At 40.0% G+C, this 21,549-nt stretch overlaps 1 protein-coding gene across 1 annotated transcript in view; it reads left to right on the top strand.

The window, feature by feature from the left end:
* myo5aa (myosin VAa) overlaps positions 1 to 21,549 on the top strand; it is a 161,308-nt gene that overhangs the window by 60,049 nt on the left and 79,710 nt on the right. Inside the window, exons 5-9 of the mRNA XM_067971455.1 lie at positions 6,662 to 6,818; positions 14,675 to 14,818; positions 15,496 to 15,577; positions 16,421 to 16,528; positions 17,140 to 17,252. Of these exons, the coding sequence (XP_067827556.1) occupies positions 6,662 to 6,818; positions 14,675 to 14,818; positions 15,496 to 15,577; positions 16,421 to 16,528; positions 17,140 to 17,252 (604 nt within the window). The remainder of the gene's footprint in view (positions 1 to 6,661; positions 6,819 to 14,674; positions 14,819 to 15,495; positions 15,578 to 16,420; positions 16,529 to 17,139; positions 17,253 to 21,549) is intronic.

Here is a 21,549-nt window from a genome sequence, read left to right as displayed (position 1 = left end):
GAAAGAGAGAGAGACACAGACAAAAGAGGAGGAGGATAAATGGAGGAAGATGGAGAGAAACAGAAGAGGAGGAGATAGAATCGCTCACATACACCTAGAGAGTGAGAAACAGAAGGGAATGAGGGGAGGAAGGGAGACTAACAGAAGAAGGGGGAGGGGAGAGAGAAACAGAAGAGACAGAGTGAAACAGAAGAGAAACAGGTGAGAAAGAAACAGAACGGGAGTGCGAGGAGAGAGCCCACAAGGATAGTTGGTTCAGGAATTGGAGATGGTCACTTCAGATTGGTGTATTATGAATTGCTTTGCTGAGATTGGGTTTATGGCAATTGTTGGGGCAGTGCATAAATGCCTTTACTCTGCATCTGGCCTATATTGTACCTGATCTGATGTTGCACTGGTTGATAGAAGTGATACACTTGTTCCACAATGATGATGATAATAACAACCTCATTAAAAACAGTTTTTTGGCAAAAACAATTTAACAGTAGTGTCCTCAGTGTCATAAAGAATTCTTTTAAAGTGCAGTCACTGTTATGTAGGCAAATGTGGCAGTCAATTTGAGCACAGTTAGGCCCCGCAAACAGCAGTGAGATAAATGACCAGTTAATCTGTTTTGGTAATGTTGGAAAACGCCAGGGAAGTTCTGCTGCTCCTCTTCAAAAAATGCTGTAGAATCTTTTTTGCCCACCTGAGCAGACACAGAGCCTTGGTTTAATGTTTCTTACAAAGATGCAACACCCCCTCAGAACTGTGTTGAAATGATAGCCTCAATTATGTGTCCTGGAGTGGGACTTGAACCCACAACCTTCTGACTCATGGCGAGAGTGCAATCTTAAGCCAAACTGACACCTAGTGATACTGTTGCACTGTGCCTAATTTTAGTCGCTGTTTCAAGTGCACCCTCCTATGGATTCTTTTGGGGACCTTCAAGTTCATCCAATTGATTTACAGTTTGAACATCCATGACAACATTGGAATCTCTTCAATAACAAATCTCTTCAAATCCACCACGTGTAACAATCACAATAGACATGAGGTCTGCTGCTGCCATTGATGTTGAGGTTTCAGGCAAGAATTTCTGCTTCCCACAGTAGGCATTGTCTGAACTTTTCAAAGTTAGCATTAATGAAAGACTGAGAGACTTGCAGTCTACCAGCAAGTCAGAAGATGAAGATTCCCTCACCAGATAATTATAAATGAGGGAGGCCATTCAGCCCAAACTTAGTTCATCCATCCAAAAACACCCTAAAGTTCTCCCATTGCAATATTCGATTAGTTGCTAGAAGACCTCATGTTTTTTTCCTCTATTGCTCTATCTGGAAGTCCAACCCATGCATTGATCACTGTGTGATATCAGTCTTAAATTTGCCTTTTAATGGTTTGAGCCTCTTTCCCCTTGTCCTACTCACACAATTTACTTTAATTTTCAGAATTTACTTTATCTGTATCATTAACCATCTTGTATATCTCTAAGATTACTTTGTAGACATCTCCTTTCAAGTCTGAAAAGCTCACGTTTCTCCAATTGTTCCTCATAACTCAGACCTCTGACACAAGGGATCAGCCTTGTAGCTCTACTCTGCCTCAATTGTTTCTGGTCACCTTCCCAGTATCTAACCTACTAAAATGTATGAAATTCATGAACCGATGGACTAATTACTCCATGGGAACTAAAAATTACCAAGAAGGGAAGATGCTACAGCAAGGAATGCTGGGATCCATCAGTAGGTATCATCTCCTTATGTGGATAGCAGTAACTCCAAAAAAGGCAACTTGCTTCAATATTTTGCTCTGGCTTTCAGCTTGCACCTCCCTAGTATATAATACACCAGGAAGTTTTTCACATTTCCTGCAACAAATTGTTACAAAACAGGAGCAGTCTGTTTCATTTGGATGTCATTGTGTCAGGGTGTTAATCTTCATTGGATTTTATTTTCTGGGAAAATCCAGCTATATTGTATTCTCAATATCTTTTGGCTTGCTTAAAAAGTGAGCTGTACAAAGCGGGCACGGCCAGACAGGCCTCTGATAAGAAAGTGGTGAAAGACAGAATACATATGAATCCTGTCCTGGGTGGGTTTGATAGCATTTACACAGACACATGGACATTTTTAGCCCAGGAGGAGGCCATTCAGCCCTCCTTGCTGATTTTAAGCCCCTCTTGTAAGCTGGTTTTACACAAACATTTTCCCATTTTCTCCCTGTGCCCTTTTATGTTCTTTTAAGTAATTATCCAGCACCATTTTGAATTGCTGTAATGATTTTAGCATTGATCACCACTTGTGGCAGAACGTTCCTCATTCTGATAGCTCATCGCATGAAAAAGTTTCTTCCACTCTTCCCCTTAGTGTTGAATGCTGATTTCTTTCCATCTCCAAGTTTCACGTAGAGACTGGATTGATGGCAGGGCTTTACTCTTACTCTGTGTCTCGGTCAACAGCGCTGTCTTCAAAACAAGTCATCAGCAGCTTGATGTTGCAAACAGCTGTTCATTACAGATAAACGAACAACAGGAAATGGGCACAGATATTTGAAAAGGGAAACACAGCCACTTGTTTTAAACTTTGTTGCGTTTTCTTTAATTTAACATGTGAATTGGATAGTGTTTCAAGAGGCACCAGTATAGGCCTACCTTACACTTCGGGAGATGCAATGTTTGTTAATTAAACCCTGCTGATTTCATTCACAAGTTTGGGCCTAGCAGTGACCTGGACTTGTTTTTAAAGGAGCTGCAGTTACAAAGTGCACATGTTCTAAAGTGTAAAGCAGGTTTTTCCTTCTTTGACCACTTTTTCTTACCGTTATAAAAGATGCAGTTAAGCCCTCTTGGAAGCTGGATCTCTTCAAGCTTATATTACATGTTTTTATTGCTATAATATCTTTAGCCATATTCAATCTTTCGTCAAATTTTAGAGAAAGGACTTAAAGTCAATTAGGTCAGGTGTTCCCATCCTCTCCCCATGCCATTTGGTTGAGGTTTGATGAATAACAGCAATACAATAGACATTGGATGCCATTCAGTAGTTGTGAGTTACCTTGGATAATACCACTAACAGGCTGATCTAATGGTGGCTATGTTGATAAAATATAACCCTTACACTCGATTACTACAATGTTGTGATTTGGTGCTTTAGAATATACTTTTTTAACCTTCCAACAGGTTCACAGCACTTCCCAGAATGGACCTGCTCCCCTGTGAACTCAGAAGCTATATATTTAATATCGCCTGTCCCTTGCAGATATTGTGTGACCCCTAGGTTTAAAAATTAGCTCAATTGTACTAAATTGCTTACTGAAATATCAGTAGTGAGCGCTCTGCTCTCAATTGAGTACATTTATTCTTGGGCTTCCCGTAGAAAGTGGGTTTTCACTAGTCTCGGCTGGACTCTCTGGGGCAGCCAAAGACCTTTTGGACGCTGTTTGATTACGTGTTATGGAGGGTTAGTCAAGAATTAGGCTGGGTTCTTTCACGCTGCTGACTCGAAAGACTTGTAGGTGGGAGAGTGAAGAATTTAAATTAGGAGTTGCAGAAATGACAATAAATAAGCAGTAGCTTAGGTTTTATATAAATAAATATTTTTTTTTAAAAGTCACAGTGAAAAATAATATCTGCTTCAGTGAGCAGCACATGGATATAAGGACACTCTGCAGAGATGGTGCTGATGTCATTCAACAGCCAATGCTTCCTTCATTCCCTCCCCTTGTGGAGACACTCAGTCTCTCTAATGGCAATGTTGACTCAACCCATGTGTTACCACTGTGTACTCATCCCTGCTGATGCCATAAAGGCAGATGGTAAAGTGAAGACAATTGGAGCTGGGCCATGGGTTCAATTGTTGTAGTTTAGCTGTGTGGGTGGTGGTGTCTTTAAAATAATCGTTTCCAAGTAGTGTTTCATTAGTCTTTCTAGTTTTGTTTGCTTTGAGAGTTTACTTCTATTAATGTTAGATATACAATTCTCAAAGTTTCCTTCTCCTTTGAAGAAGGTGGATCCAAAATTCATTCAATTGAAGGTTTACTTGCTACTTGTTTTCTAATTATTTTTTGCCGCAATTGCAATCGTCAAGAATCCATGCAGTTCCACCAAACAATGTGTGCCTTCTGTTTGTTCTGACTAAACTGCTTTGAATTGGGGAATGCTTCTTTGTTTCTGCATATCACTATACCAGCCCTTCTTACTGGAAATCAGTTTGTAGATATTTAAGGATGTATTCCGGGAACTACAAAGGAAATGAGTACCCACATGGTTAATATAGTTCCTGAAAGTATTTGGAGATTTGGTGTCTTGTTTTAAGTTTGAAGGAATTATACCATTGAGGTTCCTTTTAAGAGAAGGTCTTAAAAGAATTTCCCAAGACCAAATTAGAATCATAAAATGAATCATAGAATGGTTACAGCACAGAAGGAGGCCATTCGGCCCATTGAGTCTGTGCCTGCTCTCTGCAAGAGCAATCCAGCTAGTCCCACTCCCCCGCCCTATCCCTGTAACCCTGCAATTTTTTTCCTTTCAAGTACTTATCCAATTCCCTTTTGAAAGCCACGTAAGGCAGTGCATTCCAGATCACAACCACTTGCTGTGAAAAAAAGTTTTTTCTCATGTCGCCTTTGGTTCTTTTGCCAATCACCTTAAATCCATGTCCTTTGGTTCTTGACCCCTCTGCCAATGGGAACAGTTTCTCTCTATCTACTCTGGCTAGACCCTTCATGATTTTGAATACCTCTATCAAACCTCCTCTCAACCTTCTCTGCTCTAACCCCAGCTTCTCTAGTCTGTGAAAGTATCTGAAGTCCCTCATCCCTGGAATCATTCTAGTAAATCTCTTCTGCATCCTCTCTAAGGCCTTCACATCCTTCCTAAAGTGCGGTGCCCAGAACTGGACACAATACTTCAGTTGTGGCCGAACCAGTTTTATAAAGGTTCATCATAACCTCCTTGCTTTTGTACTCTATGCCTCTATTTATAAAGCCCAGGACCCCATATGCTTTCTTAACCGCTTTCTCAACCTGCCCTGCCATCTTCAACGATTTGTGCGCACATACCCCCAGATCTCTCTGTTCCTGCACCCCTTTTAGAATTCTACCCTTTAGTTTATATTGCTTCTCCTCGTTCTTCGTACTGGAATGTATCACTTCGCACTTTTCTGCGTTGAATTTCATCTGCCATGTGTCCGCCCATTCCACTCGTCCTCTTGAAGTCCATTACTATCCTCCTCACTGTTTACTATCCTTCCAAGTTTTGTGTCATCTGCAAATTTTGGACTTGTGCCCTGTACACCCAAGTCCAAGTCATTAATATATATCAAAAAAGCAGTGGTCCTAGTACCGACCCCTGGGGACCACTGTACACCTCCCTCCAGTCTGAAAAACAACCATTCACCACTACTCTCTGTTTCCTATTACTTAGACAATTTCATAACAATGCCACTACTGCCCCCTTTATTCCATGAGACATAAAAGCATGGGTTTGCAATAGAGTGAAAGATGTCAAATTCTATCTTTCTGCTACCCCCTCGACTCTACAACTAGAAATGTGCCGGCAGTTTGTTCATTCATGTAAGATTGTGGATGAACCAGGATTGTCTCCAAACGAGCATTGGCAAAATTGAAGCTATCCAATTCTTCTGTCACCAAAAGCTCTGTATCTATGCCCCTGACTCCAACCTATCCCCAGCTGCTTAAGTCAGACTGAATCTAAAGTTGCTCAGCCTTGTGCTCTGTTCGATCATGAGTTGAGCTTCAAATTCCAACACTGGCCCCCTGTGCATCTCCCACCCTTTTCACTGCACCATCGATGGCAGAGACTTCAGCCATCTTAGGGCTACTCTCTAGAACTCTCTTCCCAACCCTCCCGCTTGCTAACTGAATTCATATCAAAATCCTTCTCAAAATCTTTATCTTTGTCTATGCTTTCAGTCATCTCTTCTACTTCTTCGATTACTGCTCAGCATTAAATGAGGCACATTGAGATGTTTACTACATTAAAGGTGCTATATAAATGCAAGTTGGTTGTTGTAGTAGTAGTTGTAGTGTGGTGGTTGGTGGGGTGGGGGGGGGGGGGAAAGAGTGGTTCTGGAAGGAGAAAATGGGATGATGCTTGTGATATAAGGCATAGCATATTTTTCTTGCCATAATCCATTCATCCTCCCTCCCCTTTTACAAGACACAATTGAAGTACAGTCACTAGCAATCCCAACTAATTTCGAACCTTTTCGATGTATTGGAGAGCTGGGATCAGCAACCTGGCCCCTGAGCCAAAGACACACCGACCATATACATACATGACATAGCGGGGTCTCCTGCAGCCTGCCTCCTTGGAATGAAAAGCTCCAATCTCCACTATAACCCATTTTTTCTTTTTTTACAAAAGGCAGGGAGTATTTCCATTGAGAAAGATCTCTCCTCACTTTCATTAATATTGTTCTCTTTTAAATAACTGGTTAACTCCTGGCAGAAAAAAAAATCTGGGCAGTAATTGGTTTTCTGTTGGCTTTAAGCCTCCTGCCCTTTGCTCCCTGGAAAATGCTGCCTATAGTTCGGCAGTAAGTGAAGATTGTGGTTTTTGCATGCTTTTATTAATTTTTTGAGAAGGCACGTCCCATTTTCATTGTGCTTTGCTAACTGATCACTCCGAGTGTACAACAATTTATAATCTGTGTTTCAGAGATGAGCGGAATCAATCTATCATCGTAAGCGGAGAGTCTGGAGCAGGGAAGACTGTCTCCGCGAAATATGCCATGCGATACTTTGCTACAGTCAGTGGTTCTGCCAGTGAGACTAATGTGGAGGAGAAGGTTCTGGCCTCCAACCCTATCATGGAGGTGAGATTGATTCTGGAAAGGCAATTTAATTAAATGGATGTTTCCTCAATTAGATTGATGGATGAATCTGAAATATATTGTGGCAGTTCAAGGGTCATTGAGAGGTTGAGGCTGGTACTATCCAAGAAAATGTAAGTCAAATTGTGCCTGCTTTGGACTGAAAATGTAGCTTCCTTTAAACATATGTGACTGAATGAATTGATCCAGCCCACTTCGTGTTGCATTACCCGCAGGTGAAAGGTTCTCTTGAGTTGATAGGATTGAAAGCAAATTCAAAATATATGTGATAATTTGTACTGTTGTGAGGATCCTAGTCACTCTGGATTGGACCAGGCCGAAGCAGAACTTTGAAATAAAAACAGAAAATGCCGGAAATACACACCATCTGCAAAGAGTAAAGTCAAGTTATGACATCTTGGTTGTGTACCCTTCATAATGCATCCAAAGCAGAGCTTTGCTCGGTGCAAGCTCAAGTGAGGTGGTGGGGTGCAATTTACATGCTTTTAACAATCAACATGATTCATTATTTTCACATGAAAATAGTAGTTCATCCACTTCCAGATGTCAGTGGGGTTTGCCTCACCTTGGTTTCGACCAAAGTCTTTGAACTGAGGCCAGGGACAGTACCCATTAACACAATACCTGAGAGGTGACATGTGCAACAATATTGTGTCATTGGCTCTGTTGCTAATAGAGCAAATGGTCTTGCCTTGATCTGTTGAAATTTATTAACCTGACCTTTTGCTTTTAAAGAGAATGCTCCTGGACAGTTTTCAGTGTGATCATATGAAAGCTTTGGTATGCATAGCAAGTCTTTGGGATGGAGAAATCCCTTTGATCATCTGAAAAAGGCAAATCACATTGACGCTCCAACAATAACCATGCATACTCCAAGGATATCTGCTTGGCTCTCATCACTCCAGTGTGTTTAACTGTTTCCTTGATAGAATACATGATTACAGGACTCTCATTGGATTTTTAAAGAAACAAAGCTCTAAGTCTTCAATTGATAAAGATCTGAATAGTTATCCTTCGAGTTACTGGTCCCTTAAAATTCTTCCTGAAGTGCTGATATAAAAACTCATGACACTGAAGAACAAAAGTGACCTGAGTATCAAAGTAATTACAGCTGCTCAGCTAATGGCCCTAGAGATCAGTGAAAGAGATCTTGAGCCTTTTCAGAGTGCTGAGTGAAATGGACCCCCACCCCTCCCCACAAGTAACTAACACCTGTAATTTGTCCAAAAATGGAACACTGTCGAGTTTAAGTGTACTGACTGTGAAGCGAAAGTTGACTTGAGACATATAACTTGGAAGAATTGCAGTGTTGAACTCTTGACTTTATTGCACACGTACATAGATTGGAAGTTGCATTGAATGGCATGTACACAGTGGTGAGATGATACATTTGCATCCATAGTCATTTCTGGGTTGCACTGTCTTCAGAACTAGAAGAGCATACTTGATGTGGGTTGGTCCAGGCTGTAGTTCTCTCAAATGTGAACCGTGGTTGCCATTTTCAAATTTCAGCTTTGAAACTTTATAAAGAAATGTTTTGAAAGTTGATAATTCTGAACATTCTGTAAAACTTCCTATGTAAACCACTTTATAAGAATTGACAGTTCTGTAAACTTTAACCCCTCCACTTGGGTAGATGTCAGCTAATGCTGCACTAAAGGGGAATAGCTGAAGACATCAACTGATGGTTTAGAAACATAGAAATATAGAAAAATTTACAGCATAGAAGGAGACCATTCGGCCATCGTGTCTGTGCCAGTCGAAAAAGAGATCCCAGCCTAATCCCACTTTCCAGCACTTGGTCCGTAGCCTTGAAGCTTACTGCACTTCAAGTGCATATGCAAGTACTTTTTAACTGTGATGAGGGTTTCTGCCTCTGCCACCCTTTCAGGTAGTGAGTTCCAGACCCCTACCACCCACTGGGTGAAAAATAATTTTCTCAGCTCCCCTCTAATTCTTCTACCAATTACTTTAAATCTCTGCCCCCTGGTCATTGACCTCTCTGCTAAGGGAAATAGATCCTTCCTGTCCACTCTATCTAGGCCCCTCATAATTTTATATACCTCAATTAAATCCCCCCACCCCAGTCTCCTCTGTTCGAAAGAAAAGAACCCCAGCCTATCCAATCTTTCCTCCTAGCTAAAATTCTCCAGTCCTGGCAACATCCTCGTAAATCTCCTCTGTACCCTCTCTAGTGCAATCACATCTTTCCTGTAATGTGGTGACCAGAACTGTACACTGTACTCAATCTGTGGCCTAAATAGTGTTTTATACAGTTCTAGCATAACCTCCCTGCTCTTATATTCTATGCCTCAGCTAATGAAGGAAAGTATCCTATATGCCTTCTTAACCACCTTATCTACCTGTCCTGCCACCTTCAGGGATCTGTGGACATGCACTTCAAGGTCCCTCTCTTCCTCTACATCTCTCAGAATCCTCCCACTTATTGTGTATTCCCTTGCCTTGTTTGCCCTCCCCAAATGCATTACCTCACACTCCTCCGGATAGAATTCCATTTACCACTTTTCTTTCCACCTGACCGGTCCATTGATATTTTCCTGCAGTCTACAGCTTTCCTCCTCACTATCAACCACATGGCCAATTTTTGTATCATCTGCAAACTTCTTAATCATGCCCCCTACATTTAAGTCTAAATTTTTTAAAAATTCGTTCATGGGATGTGGCGTCGCTGGCGAGGCCAGCATTTATTGCCCATCCCTAATGCTAAATCATTACTATATACCACAAAAAGCAAGGGACCTAGTTCTGAGCCCTGCGGAACCCCACTGGAAACTGCCTTCCAGTCACAAAAACACCAGGTTTGTTTACCTCTTTTCTTTTTCTTTGATACTTTTGCTCATTAGCTGACCTCAGCTTTGTGGCGTGATCTTTGAATGGCTACACCATGGTAGTTGGTAAGATGGAATTTCACAGAAGGTAACTACTGTCTGGTTTGCAGTGCTGTGAGATTTCAAAAGGTGTTGTCTTTGAGACTGGAAGCTAATAGACATTTATATTCCCTAGGGCAGAAGTGAAAATGAAAGCTTTTGCAGTTTTTGAAGAATTATATTTTATTCACAACAGAAAGAATTACAGTGAAACGACTTCTTCGTATTGCTGGTGCCTTCATAAGTCCTGCAGCATCTATATCAACACTTTTAAGAATCTAGCAGGAATTGCTATTAGCTGTCAAGGATCTCTGGAGGATAGAGGGAAAGTTACCTGAGATCTGAGAGCCCCTTGGGATGAAGGTGATGGAGAACTAGGATCAACAAACTCTGACAACTTTACACTTCTATATAATTCACGTTTCCCCCCTTGCATTTGAAAAAATAATTTCTCTAAAATGAGGCATAAATTATTTTTCTACCTAAAGTCTTTACTTTTTAAAAAAAAATACAAACCACAATCCCAAAATACACTTCAGAGTAAGAAAAGTTTGAAGTCTATTTGAAATAATGCATTTGGATTCCCAGATAGCTCAATGGATTGATTGCATTGCCTGGTATTGTATTGAACTATATGGATCTCAAAGACTCCAAGTTCAATCCCCAGTCTACACTGAATTTGCTGATCTCAGTCAGTGTGGCATTAGAGGTATTACAATTATCCTCGAAGCCCCTGGGCAAGGGAGCCAGGTTACCACTCCTGCTGAAAAGTGCATTCAAGGACGGGACTAGACTTGCATGTGACACCCTACCAATGCTCTGCCAGCTCACATGAAGAATGGCTACATGGGTGAACTACCAGGGGGGCAGCCAAAAAGTTGTACCTCAATTGAGTAGGTGCATCCAGGTGAGGAAGGCAGAAAATTGAGGTTGGGGTAACATTGTAGATGAGATACTGCAAGGTTTTCTTGAGTTGCCTTCTAACAACAACAGTTTAGCTCCTGCCTCTTGGTATGAGTTTGTCTACGAACACTGGAAAATGATAAAATAGCAAGGTACAGAGAAAAAGTACATGACGTACAGGAAGGCTGAACATGAGGTGGAGGCACTGAATGTTGCAATCTGAATTTAGATTCAACAACATCTCTGACCTGTGTGGTAACAGAGCAGTTTTTAGTGAGTGCTCAATGTAGGTGGGAAAAAGTACTCGTCATTGAACAGCTCATTCAGTCTGGATTGGGCTGTGGCAAAGTGCTTGAGTACAAGATTGATCTGTGCAAATAAAATGTGATATCGGAAGAATAAAGAATCCTGTTCATCCCCAATGTCACAGGAGCTGTTATTTGATAGAACTGACGCCTATTTTTGTGTGCCTTTCAGCTCCTATCAGATGAATACTTGATTTTTTTAAATTATACACATATTCAAACCTTTACATAAGAGAAGCACATAGCGGATAATTTTATTTTGGCGGGGCGGGGTGGGAAACTCTTTCCCGTTTACAATAATGAAGGGTTTTCAGGCATTGGAAAAGACATTTATATTGGTTTGACTGATAACAGGAGGAAAATGTGAGGTGTCAAAAGGAGAGACCTCAAGCCATTAATTTGCTGCATTGTTTATGGGCTCAGAAACCACTCTAAACTTTAATGGAAATGATGCTCATCATTCAGTTGCTGAACAGATTTCCATAACCATTAATGGACATGGAGTGGATGGTAGCTTAAAAAGCCTGACCCTTATGATACACACTTGATGACCAAGAACTTACCGTAGAAGGCATCAAAAAAGTGAAACTCTGCCGATAGTTTCTTATTAAAACCAGTGCCATTATCCAATGCATTGAAGCCTGACGAGTGAGAAGGTGACAGTCTGGTCATTTGACATTTCAGAATTGTCGTGCCCGTTCCTCTCGGCTACATGGGTACTGCCAGTGCATTTGGCAGTGTGTGTCACTGGGATTTTGCACGAGGTTGTTGAGTTGCTGTGAGAAGATAAATGCTGCGTGCATGATAATGGAGGAGACTCATCCTCTTTGCTGTTTGAACTTTCACTGTTACAGACGTCTTTGGAATCCAGTCCCTAGTGATGTGCTTAGTATGGCATTGGCAATGAGCAAAAGTGGAATGTATTGTTCCATTTGAATATTATGTCTTAGCCCCACTTCTGTAGCTTATCAGTGACTGCTGGTGTGAAATGCACAGTAGAATGAAGATCCTGCATGAAATACAGAAACTGGTTGTGCAAGCTGTGTTTCGGGATAGGCCCTCTTGTGCTCTTGTGTTCCTGGCACACAAGATGTCAAGTTTGTTTCTGCCAAAACGTTTGATACAGTCAACTACTAATCAAAATAATTGTAAAGAAAATTCATGCAGGTACTGTGGGATTCTGTTCTGTATAATGGCCCCAGTTAGACAAATACTTACCATTAGCTGATTGCCTTTAATGGTATCATTACTGCCCAAAGCGCCAACACAAAACTGTTAGTTCTCTGCTTTTTAAAAAAAGGGTTATTCTGCAAATTTTCTACAGGTGATTGAATTATTCTTCAAAGTGACTGATAACAGGAAATTTAGGAAGCCAAACATTTTAGTCAATTGCCAAATCTTAGACCAGAGGTGCAAACTGGGACTTGCCTAAAGTTATTGGTATGAGGATTTTGCTAATGTTAGATTTACATGAAAAATAAATCAAAGTATTCCTGAAAATATAAGTCAAAGTAAAATGATTTCATACCTCAAGCCAGTCTGTGGCTACTTATTTTTCAGATTAATTAGCCACACTAATTCAAAGCAATAGAAACTGCCCCTCCCCAACTCCATGTTCTATATTCAGGTTTATCATTCAAATCCATTGCTTACCAAAACTCAATTTATATTTCCAGGGATGCTAACTCAACACAACACTGGTATTCTTTGCCTCTTTCTTTGCTGGCAGCAAATAACAGCACAGAATGTAAATTTGCAAAATATAGATGTTGAAAATCTGAGACAGAAAATCGGTAATGGAAAACACTAGAAAATATCATTGAATAAATTCCAGTTTTCGAGAGACTACGACAAATTCAGCATCTGAGAGAGTACGTCACTGTTTTCCACATGAAGAACGGAAGCAACATAAACGGCTTAAAACAGGAACCGTTGTGGCTCGCAAGACTGTAACTGTGGTGTTGTTTTCTTTAATTGGTCACACTATGCAGCTATAACTGGTACATGCTACTCATGCAGCTGACCGAGATCTACCACTCAGTTCAAACCAGGGATATGTGCAAGTGTTGCTAATTGAGTATTGTACATTTAAAGTAAGAACAAGAAGAATGTTCTGGGGTTAGTTTACAAGGTGTGTTGCAAGTTTGCTTTCCATTTTCTCTTCATACCATATGGAGGAAATGAAAAAATACAATTGCACGTGAAGGAATCCTCTTGTGATCAGGTCCAGTACACTCCAAGGCATTGGTTTCTGTAACTCTATTGCAAAGTGTAAATGGCTGAATATACCTTGGATTACTAATTGGAAAAGAATGGCACATTCCTGCTGACATATATTGTGCGTTTGTGTGAATTGACAAAAGCCCACATCCTTTTCATTGGCCTCCACAAGTTCAGTTTCAAAATGGTTCAACTCAAACCTTTATTTTCTACATTTCAGCTTCTCCATGGTATGAAAGCATTTAAAATAAAGATATTCCAATAACCTTGTCATTTGGACTGAATTCTTGCCTTTTTGTGAGGGTCAGACTTTGAGGAATGAGGTGAGGTCATGCATTCTTAAACAGCATCAATTTCAATTTAACATTGACTGGGTTTATGGTTGTTAGGCCTGCTATATGATTTTGGACCACAGTGAAATAAAATTCATTAAAATGATGACAGTAAGGCCACCCAGCGATGTACTGCACCACGGAGTGACAGGACTTTGATTGCTCCCTGTGATTCACCATGTGGCCGATTCCCAATCTTGGTCAGGGTGCAGAGCAGAAGTAGGCACTGCCTAAATTGAGTGGAATTGGCACAATACTGAGTGCCTGTCTTCTTAGAAAATGGTGCACAACGAAGGAGGAACAAAGAATTGCATTTTTAAAAAGAATTGTTAAATGGAAGTAGGCTAATGATTGTAAAACTTCTCAGTATTTTGCCAGGCTCATGTTTGCTTTTCTCATCTGAATTCATGAATTAGATTTCACAACTGATCTAGTTGCCCAAGTAACCCATGAATTCCAGCTGGACTTGCACAATCTAACAGCACTCAGGAAATTATCCCCCATCATGCTGCAACCCCTACCTCAGAAAAAAGTGTGTATCTTTTTATAGTTCCCACAGCAAACATCAACACGGGGTGACTTGAGACTTCCAATTTGTACCAATTGTGCTGAATTATTGGGCAGTTCTGTGCTGTAGATCATACCCATTATGAACTGGGCACAGAATGATCCAACTTCATATCACTTGGGAAACTTACAGCTGACCGAGACATTTATGCCATCAGTCTGTGCTGGATTTGAGTCTCGCTCACAGAGGTGAAATGACAATGTGCTAACTTTGTGCTCTCAAACTACTACACTGTAACAGCTGCTGTATGTTGTGCAAACACAAAATTGAACAATAATTTGTTGTATGAAATATTGTCTATTTAAGGAGCCTAATTGTCAAAATTGTACTATTTTTAATAATTTATTTTGGGCCTCTTTACACTGACTAACCTGCACCTAAAATTTCTGCAAATGACCAAGGACTCTGTTGAAGAACTAGCAAGTTCTGTTGGTATGAGTGGCTCTTAAGTATGATTCTGTCAAGAGAATATTCTTCCACCTGGGCACTAAAATATAAGTGGAAAAATACAGGCCTGAATAGACCTCTAAATGTAGTAAATCAGAGCCTGTTATGATGATAATTGGGTAAATGATCATTTTATACAGCGACGTAGAAATCTATGTCTCTTTTTGCTTGGCAGTCAATTGGAAATGCAAAAACTACCAGAAATGATAACAGCAGTCGATTTGGGAAATACATTGAAATTGGATTTGACAGGAGATATCGCATCATAGGGGCTAACATGAGAACCTACCTGTTGGAAAAGTCGAGAGTTGTTTTTCAAGTAAGTGTTACCCAGCTTACATTCCTATAAGATCTATGAAATCATGTAGATGATACACAATGTACATGTTGTACATATTGACAGCTTCTATTAATTGTTAGAAGAAGTTTAAAAGCACTTGTATGGAAAGATTGATGGGGTTTTGGAGCCTTTAGGCAGGAAGATTTGGGAATGGGAATGTAGAATGAAGTATGCTGCAGTTTCTGGTCCATTCAAAGTGTAGAGAGCCAAAAGCCTCCAGTAGTTGTCATCCACAATGCTTGAGTTCAGATCTCAGCCTTCACTATTTTTGAAGACTTCTGTCATTCATTGGGTGAGTCTGACAAGCTCTTGTCTGGGTTGTGTGCAGTGCTTTCAGCAGAACCCTCCATTATGGGGAAAAGTTGGGGGTGGGGGGGTGAGAAAGAATTTCCAGTCCAGTACTAATTTATAGAGATAAACCTCATCCTGGTCCACTGTGGAGTGGCAATGGCAGCAGACCAGACTGCCTTGTATACCCAGTTGTAGAATCTAATGGGGCTGGGAAGAGCTGAAAAAAATAAATGATTAACTGTATTAGTACAAATAGTTGTACGGGAATAAGGACATTGGGTATTAATGACGCCTTTCAGTTCTACTGTAGAACTTTGCACACAAATGTAATAAAGAAGATTTTAAGCTGTCCTCTTCTCTTTCAGGCAGAAGAGGAGAGAAATTACCACATCCTCTACCAGCTATGTGCCTCTAAACACTTACCAGAATTCAAAGCGCTCAGGCTGAGTATGTTTACCAATGCGTTGCCAATTTCAATTCTGAAGTAATGAGCTGAAATGAATATTTAAAGCTCTGGATGATTTCTTTAAACTTAATAGGAAGATGAACATCATTGGACTGTGTAATGTTCCTTGTCAGAATTTTTATTGTAATAGTTTCATGTACCATGACTGCACAATTTAGGCTCCCTCATTAACAGAGAAACCACGTAAAAACGCTCTATAACATGATAACTAGGGCAAGTGATTTGATGCAGCATGATGTCCTGTAAGAGAACCTGCAAATTTCTATAGTTTGCTGCCGAATTAGCCTAAAAAGCCCCTAGGCAGTGAAAACTCCAGTTTCTGAGAGAAATAACATGTGGCTTGCTGCAAACGAATTACTTGCCATAACTATAAAGTCCTTTTTGAATTGTTTCCAATGATAACCATATCATTGAGTAGAGAATCTACTGTGTATTAGCCTGTATGGAACAGCTTATCAAAACGTCTACTTTTCATAAGTATAATATGTCACAGCCGAAAGCCATTTGTTTCCCACTAGTGTCACTGTGGATTCGCGTCCATGTCATGGTTGGTACTGTTTCTCAGCCAAATCGATAATGTCCACTTTTCGGCTTGTTTGGGAAGCAATGGCACAAGTTACAAAAGCCAATTCAGTCATCCCGCCGATGGAAAGGAGAATGGAGAGGGCTGCCTGTATTAATATTATAAAACATTTTTAGTTTGTGGTTTTGGTAGCAGTGCTGTGCATGCAATCTTTTAAATGCTTTATTCGAAAGCTACCATTTCTCCCAGATGTAAAATATATCACTAATTAATTGTACTTTTGATGTCTTTTTGCTTTCAGGACATGCCCAAAACTTCCACTACACAAATCTAGGAGGCAGTCCTGTGATTGAGGGAGTAGATGATGCCAAAGAAATGATGAATACAAGGCAGGCTTGTTCTTTACTAGGTAACTATCTAAACCTTTTCATTGGCTTTAATCTCATATTTCAGCTTCTGGATTTTAGACCATGGGATTTTGCTAACAATGCCATTTTAATCTCCGCATCTTGAACATTAACTGGATAGAATTGCTTATGATCCAGATTAGAAAATTAAATAATGGACACTCCTCAAAGGCCAGCATTTTACAGTGCTGCTTTTGCTTTGAAACATTTGTACCTAAAACATCTCCTTAATATTTTCCTCAAATACTTAACCTTCACAAGTTAAGCTCATTTCCCAGGGCTTCTGTTGGTCGCACACACTGCTTGTTTAGTGACTCAGAAAGACCACATAGTTAAAGTAAATCATGCTGATTTTCCAGGTACATGTGAGCCAAGATAAATACAGATTGCTTTCGAAAATTGTGAGGGAGAGATCGCCGACCTTTACAGCAGTTCAGAAAGTAACTATTATCTAAATTATTTTAAATTGTTGCTTAAAACTAGGGCTGGCATCTTCTTGCTCCAAATACTCATTCAATTTTGAAATATCCTCCTGGAAAGGATGATGTTAATATTGGTTTGCTCTCACTGCCTTCCTTTCAAAGTTGAAAACATTGCTTTAAAAATTTTGCAGGTATTAATGAATCCTACCAGATGGGTATCTTCCATATTCTTGCAGCCATTCTTCACTTGGGCAATGTGGCAATTCAATCCAATGATCGTGATGCAGACAATTGCTTTATCCCTGTGAGTATCTCTGAACGTTTCAAAGTCTGTGGAGTTTCTTTTATTTGTTGTTGGGATGTGGACTTGAATTTTTGGGGTGATGATACTCCCACAGTGGTATTAGGTAGGGAATACCAAGGATGAGAATTTTATATCTGAGGCATAGGGGGACGGAGAGCCAATATGCGTCAACAATCACAGGTGTGATGGGTGAGTGGGACTTGGTGTGGGATAGGATAGGAACAACTGAGTTTTGGATTAATTGTAGTTTATTAAGGGTTGGGCTGGGAGGCCAGCCGGAAGAGTATTGGATTCACCCTGTCTGGAGGTGACGGGCATGGATGAGGGTTTCAGCAGCATATGGTTTGAGGTCGGGGCAGGGGCAGGGGCAGGTGATGTTATGGAGATGGAAGTAGGTGGTCTTTGTGATTGAGAGGATACAGGATGAGAAGCTCACCTTGGGGTGGAATAGGTTGCCGAGGTTACCAATGGCAAGCTGTCTAGTTTAGCCTGAGGCAATGGCCTGGCAGGGGGATTGAATGGAAACCGTATTAGTGGCGGGGGCCAAAGACAATGGCTTCAGTCTTCCCAATCTTTAATTGGAGGAAATTGTGGCTCATCCAAAACTGGATGTTGAACAAACAGTCCGAGAGAGCACAGAGCTAGTGGAGGGATCAAGGGAGGTGGGGGAGAGGTAGAGATGATTATATTCAGCGTGTAGGTGGAAGCTGACCCCATGTCTATGGGTCGCCAAGGGGCAGCCTATAGAGGAGGAGGTCAAGGATTGATCTCTGGGGGACTCTGCAGGGATGGGAAAGAAAAAAATTGCTGGAGATGCTCTGCCTATGATGACTCTGAGCAGCACATGCACCTGTTCCTGCCTGGTCCCTATGCCCTGTCTATTTGGGACTCTCTCCTGCTCCCCTCTCCAGGCTCCCAGTCTCTCTCCATATCTGTATTTAGTGGTGCCAATCAGCACACATTAAAATCAAATTTCCCACTGTCGGTGGAGCCACAATAACTGATGGGATGTCTTATACATGGGTCAAAGATTTCTTTTCAGGTATTTTGGCTCAAAAGTAGGCAGTGGTGAATATCTACTCATCTTATACATGGATCACCTCATACCCAATTATTTACGATGAGATCTGAGATGAGTGTTCAGTGTCTAGTGACTCAGTCAAACGATGACATCGGAACTAATTTCCACAATTTAAGGATGAGTTTGACCTTTGTTTTCTCATGCAGCTGCACTGTGATTCCATCCACAATTAAATCATTTAAAATCAAACAAGAGCACATTTTATGAAACATGGCCTTTCTGCAGAATTGTTACAATGTTGGCTTGGAATATGATTTGGAAAAAAGCCCCAGAACTTTCCATCTGCCACAGTATCGAAGATGTAAATGAAGCACTTAGACAGCTATTGTATATCCCACAAGGTTCGAGCATCATATTCGCTAGTAATTCCTCAAGTGCTTATCTATCGACAATAAGTGGAGTATTTATCTGCACATGGTTCTGGTCATTTTACTAAACTCGCCTCCTATTAAAATGTTGCATTGAAAATCACCCGTAGACATTTTCCAATATGGGGCCCCCTTTTGAAAAACGTTGAAGTTTGTTAATTATGATAATCAACAAGAGCATTTTATCAAACCGGAACGTATCTAAGGCATCAAGTTGTTCAGTGTGATTTCAACAAAGTCAGCACGACATTTGCATGCTGAAGTATTTTTTTCTTAAATGTGTGGAAAATGTGTTCCTTGGCAAGGTACCGTTTGCTCATATTCTATATGTATTTTTATATTTGGTATGGCGAAGCACTAGTCTATGTCGTTGTGTCTCCCTCTGGGTCTTTTGACAGACAGACTTGCTGCTGTGTCTGTCATTGTAATGTGCACCTGGGAAATGATAGAAAACTGCCTCTGGACCTGATATGCAGCTGTGGTCAACCCAGCCTGCCTACACTGATTTTCAGTTTTAAAATTTAATAGATATTCCAAATTATACATGGAAAAAATTATATAAAGAAAAGAATACATAATTTTTTTCTAATTTTTATATATACATGTATAGTATTGAATTGTGGCCAACTAAGCCATAGCACGTCTCTTAAGTTTCAAGATGACCTCTTTGTGTATGTTCAAGACAATTTGTTTACATCAGATGCTTTGTTTGACGAGTACCAACTACTGTTGGTGCTAATTGATATCCTCCTTACCTGGCTTGGCTCTGTCCCACTGACTTAAGGTGTGACATTCTATTTTCAGTCTGTATAGTGGTTGCCCTTGCCTTAACCCTTTTTACTCTCACTGCTCTCTATATCCAATTTCTAATTGAGTGTAACTGTGCTTATGTTATTCCACTTACCTGTGATTGTTGCATTCCGTAAAGGCCTAACATTTCTTCTTTTGAGCTCATACTATATCCCCTGTATTATATTGCATGATGTTAATGCTGCTGTACCTGTTCTTTTTTTAATTTACAAGAAAACTGAAAGATGAGAGTCTGGAATGCACAAAAAAATAAACTGGAAGACATTCAATTTATTTAAATCGTAAGGTGGTTTTGACTGCATTATAATAGCTTTTTAGAAATACATATCCTTTCCAGATGAACTTTTTTTTTAAAAAGAGGGGGCGTGCGGAAATCAGTTCAAACTGGGGTGCAGCCTATATGAAAGTTAACTTTTTTTTTCTGGGGAGGCCTCAAGTTTAGGGTATGGTCTATACTTAGGCCTGTATGTGTGGCTCTTTTATTGTGATGTGGAGATGCCGGTGATGGACTGGGGTTGACAAATGTAAGGAATCTTACAACACCAGGTTATAGTCCAACTGTTTTATTTGAAAATCACAAGCTTTCGGAGGCTTTCTCCTTCGTCAGGTGAGTGGGTGTCACCCACTCACCTGACGAAGGAGAAAGCCTCCGAAAGCTTGTGATTTTCAAATAAAACAGTTGGACTATAACCTGGTGTTGTAAGATTCCTTACATTCTTTTATTGTGAAGTACATAGCTTGTATAAATGTTTGAATTAGTTTGTAAAATTGTATTAAGTTGAAATCCCATTGTGCAACATTGGTAATGAATGGATTAACACATTCATTTGAAATGTATTTATCTGCTTTTTAATGAAGCCAATAACCTTATCAAGGGTGTTAACCAGTTTATTTTAGACATGTTACACCTTCGGTGAAATTGTTAACATTTTTTGCTAATATCACACAACACAATATCAACCCATATATATTCTTCACGTACTAGACTATTTAAAGATTTGGACTATTTCAGAAGAATGAGATTTATTTTTCTAACTTTTATAGTAAAGGTCTTTGGAAAAATAATTCTGGCTCATGCATAATGTAATGGAGCCAATCCAAAGACAGCTGATGGTCTGTTTCCATTATGTAAAATTCATACCCAGTATGTCAAAAGCCCAACAAGAGAGGAAGCACTGCTGGATCTAGTAATGGGAAACGAACCAGAACAGATAAGAGAAATAAGCATAGAGGAACATCTAGCCAGAGTGACGACAGCATAATAAGGTTTAAGATAAAGATCGAGAAGGACATAAGTAAGACAAAGACCAAAGTAATAAATTGGAAAAAAGCTGATTTTCAGGGGACGAGAATGGAACTGGAGAAAATAAACTGGAAAAATTTACTGACTAACAAAGAACTAGAACAGCAGTGGGAAACATTTAAAACAGTGATATATCCCACTAAAAAGCAAGAACAAATTAGCCAGTAATGGTACACCATGGATGAATAAAGAAATAAGGGCAACATTGAAACTAATGAAAAAGGCATACACTAAGTACATAGACAACAAAGGAGAGGATGACGAAAGGGAATACGAAAAGGTTAGGAAAGAAGTTTTAAAAAAAACAATTCGGAAGGCAAAGCGAAACTACGAAATTAAATTATCAAGGAACATAAAAAGAAATAGTAAAGTATTCTACAGACACAAATAACAAAAGAAAAATCAGGATAGGGATAGGACCACTAAGGGATACACATGATAAACTCACAGGTAATGGCAGAAATATTAAATAATTACTTTGCCTCAGTATTTACCAGCAAGACTAACATGATGGGCCTGACATTAGAAGAGATCAAAAAAGATATAAAGACATTTAAGGGGGGAGATAATTGATAAACTAATCAAACCTAGAGTGAATAAATCCGGATGGATTGCATCCGTGCATATTAAAAGAAATTAGGGAAGAGATGGCAGAAGCACTATTACATATATATAAAAATTCATTAATAAAGGGAATAGTGCCCGAGGACTGGAGGAGAGCTAATGTGATTCCTA

This window comes from Heptranchias perlo, chromosome 34 (assembly GCF_035084215.1).
Source record: "Heptranchias perlo isolate sHepPer1 chromosome 34, sHepPer1.hap1, whole genome shotgun sequence".
Taxonomy (NCBI): domain Eukaryota; kingdom Metazoa; phylum Chordata; class Chondrichthyes; order Hexanchiformes; family Hexanchidae; genus Heptranchias; species Heptranchias perlo.
Note: the sequence above shows the minus strand (reverse complement) of the source record. Positions and strands in the feature narration are given on the sequence as shown.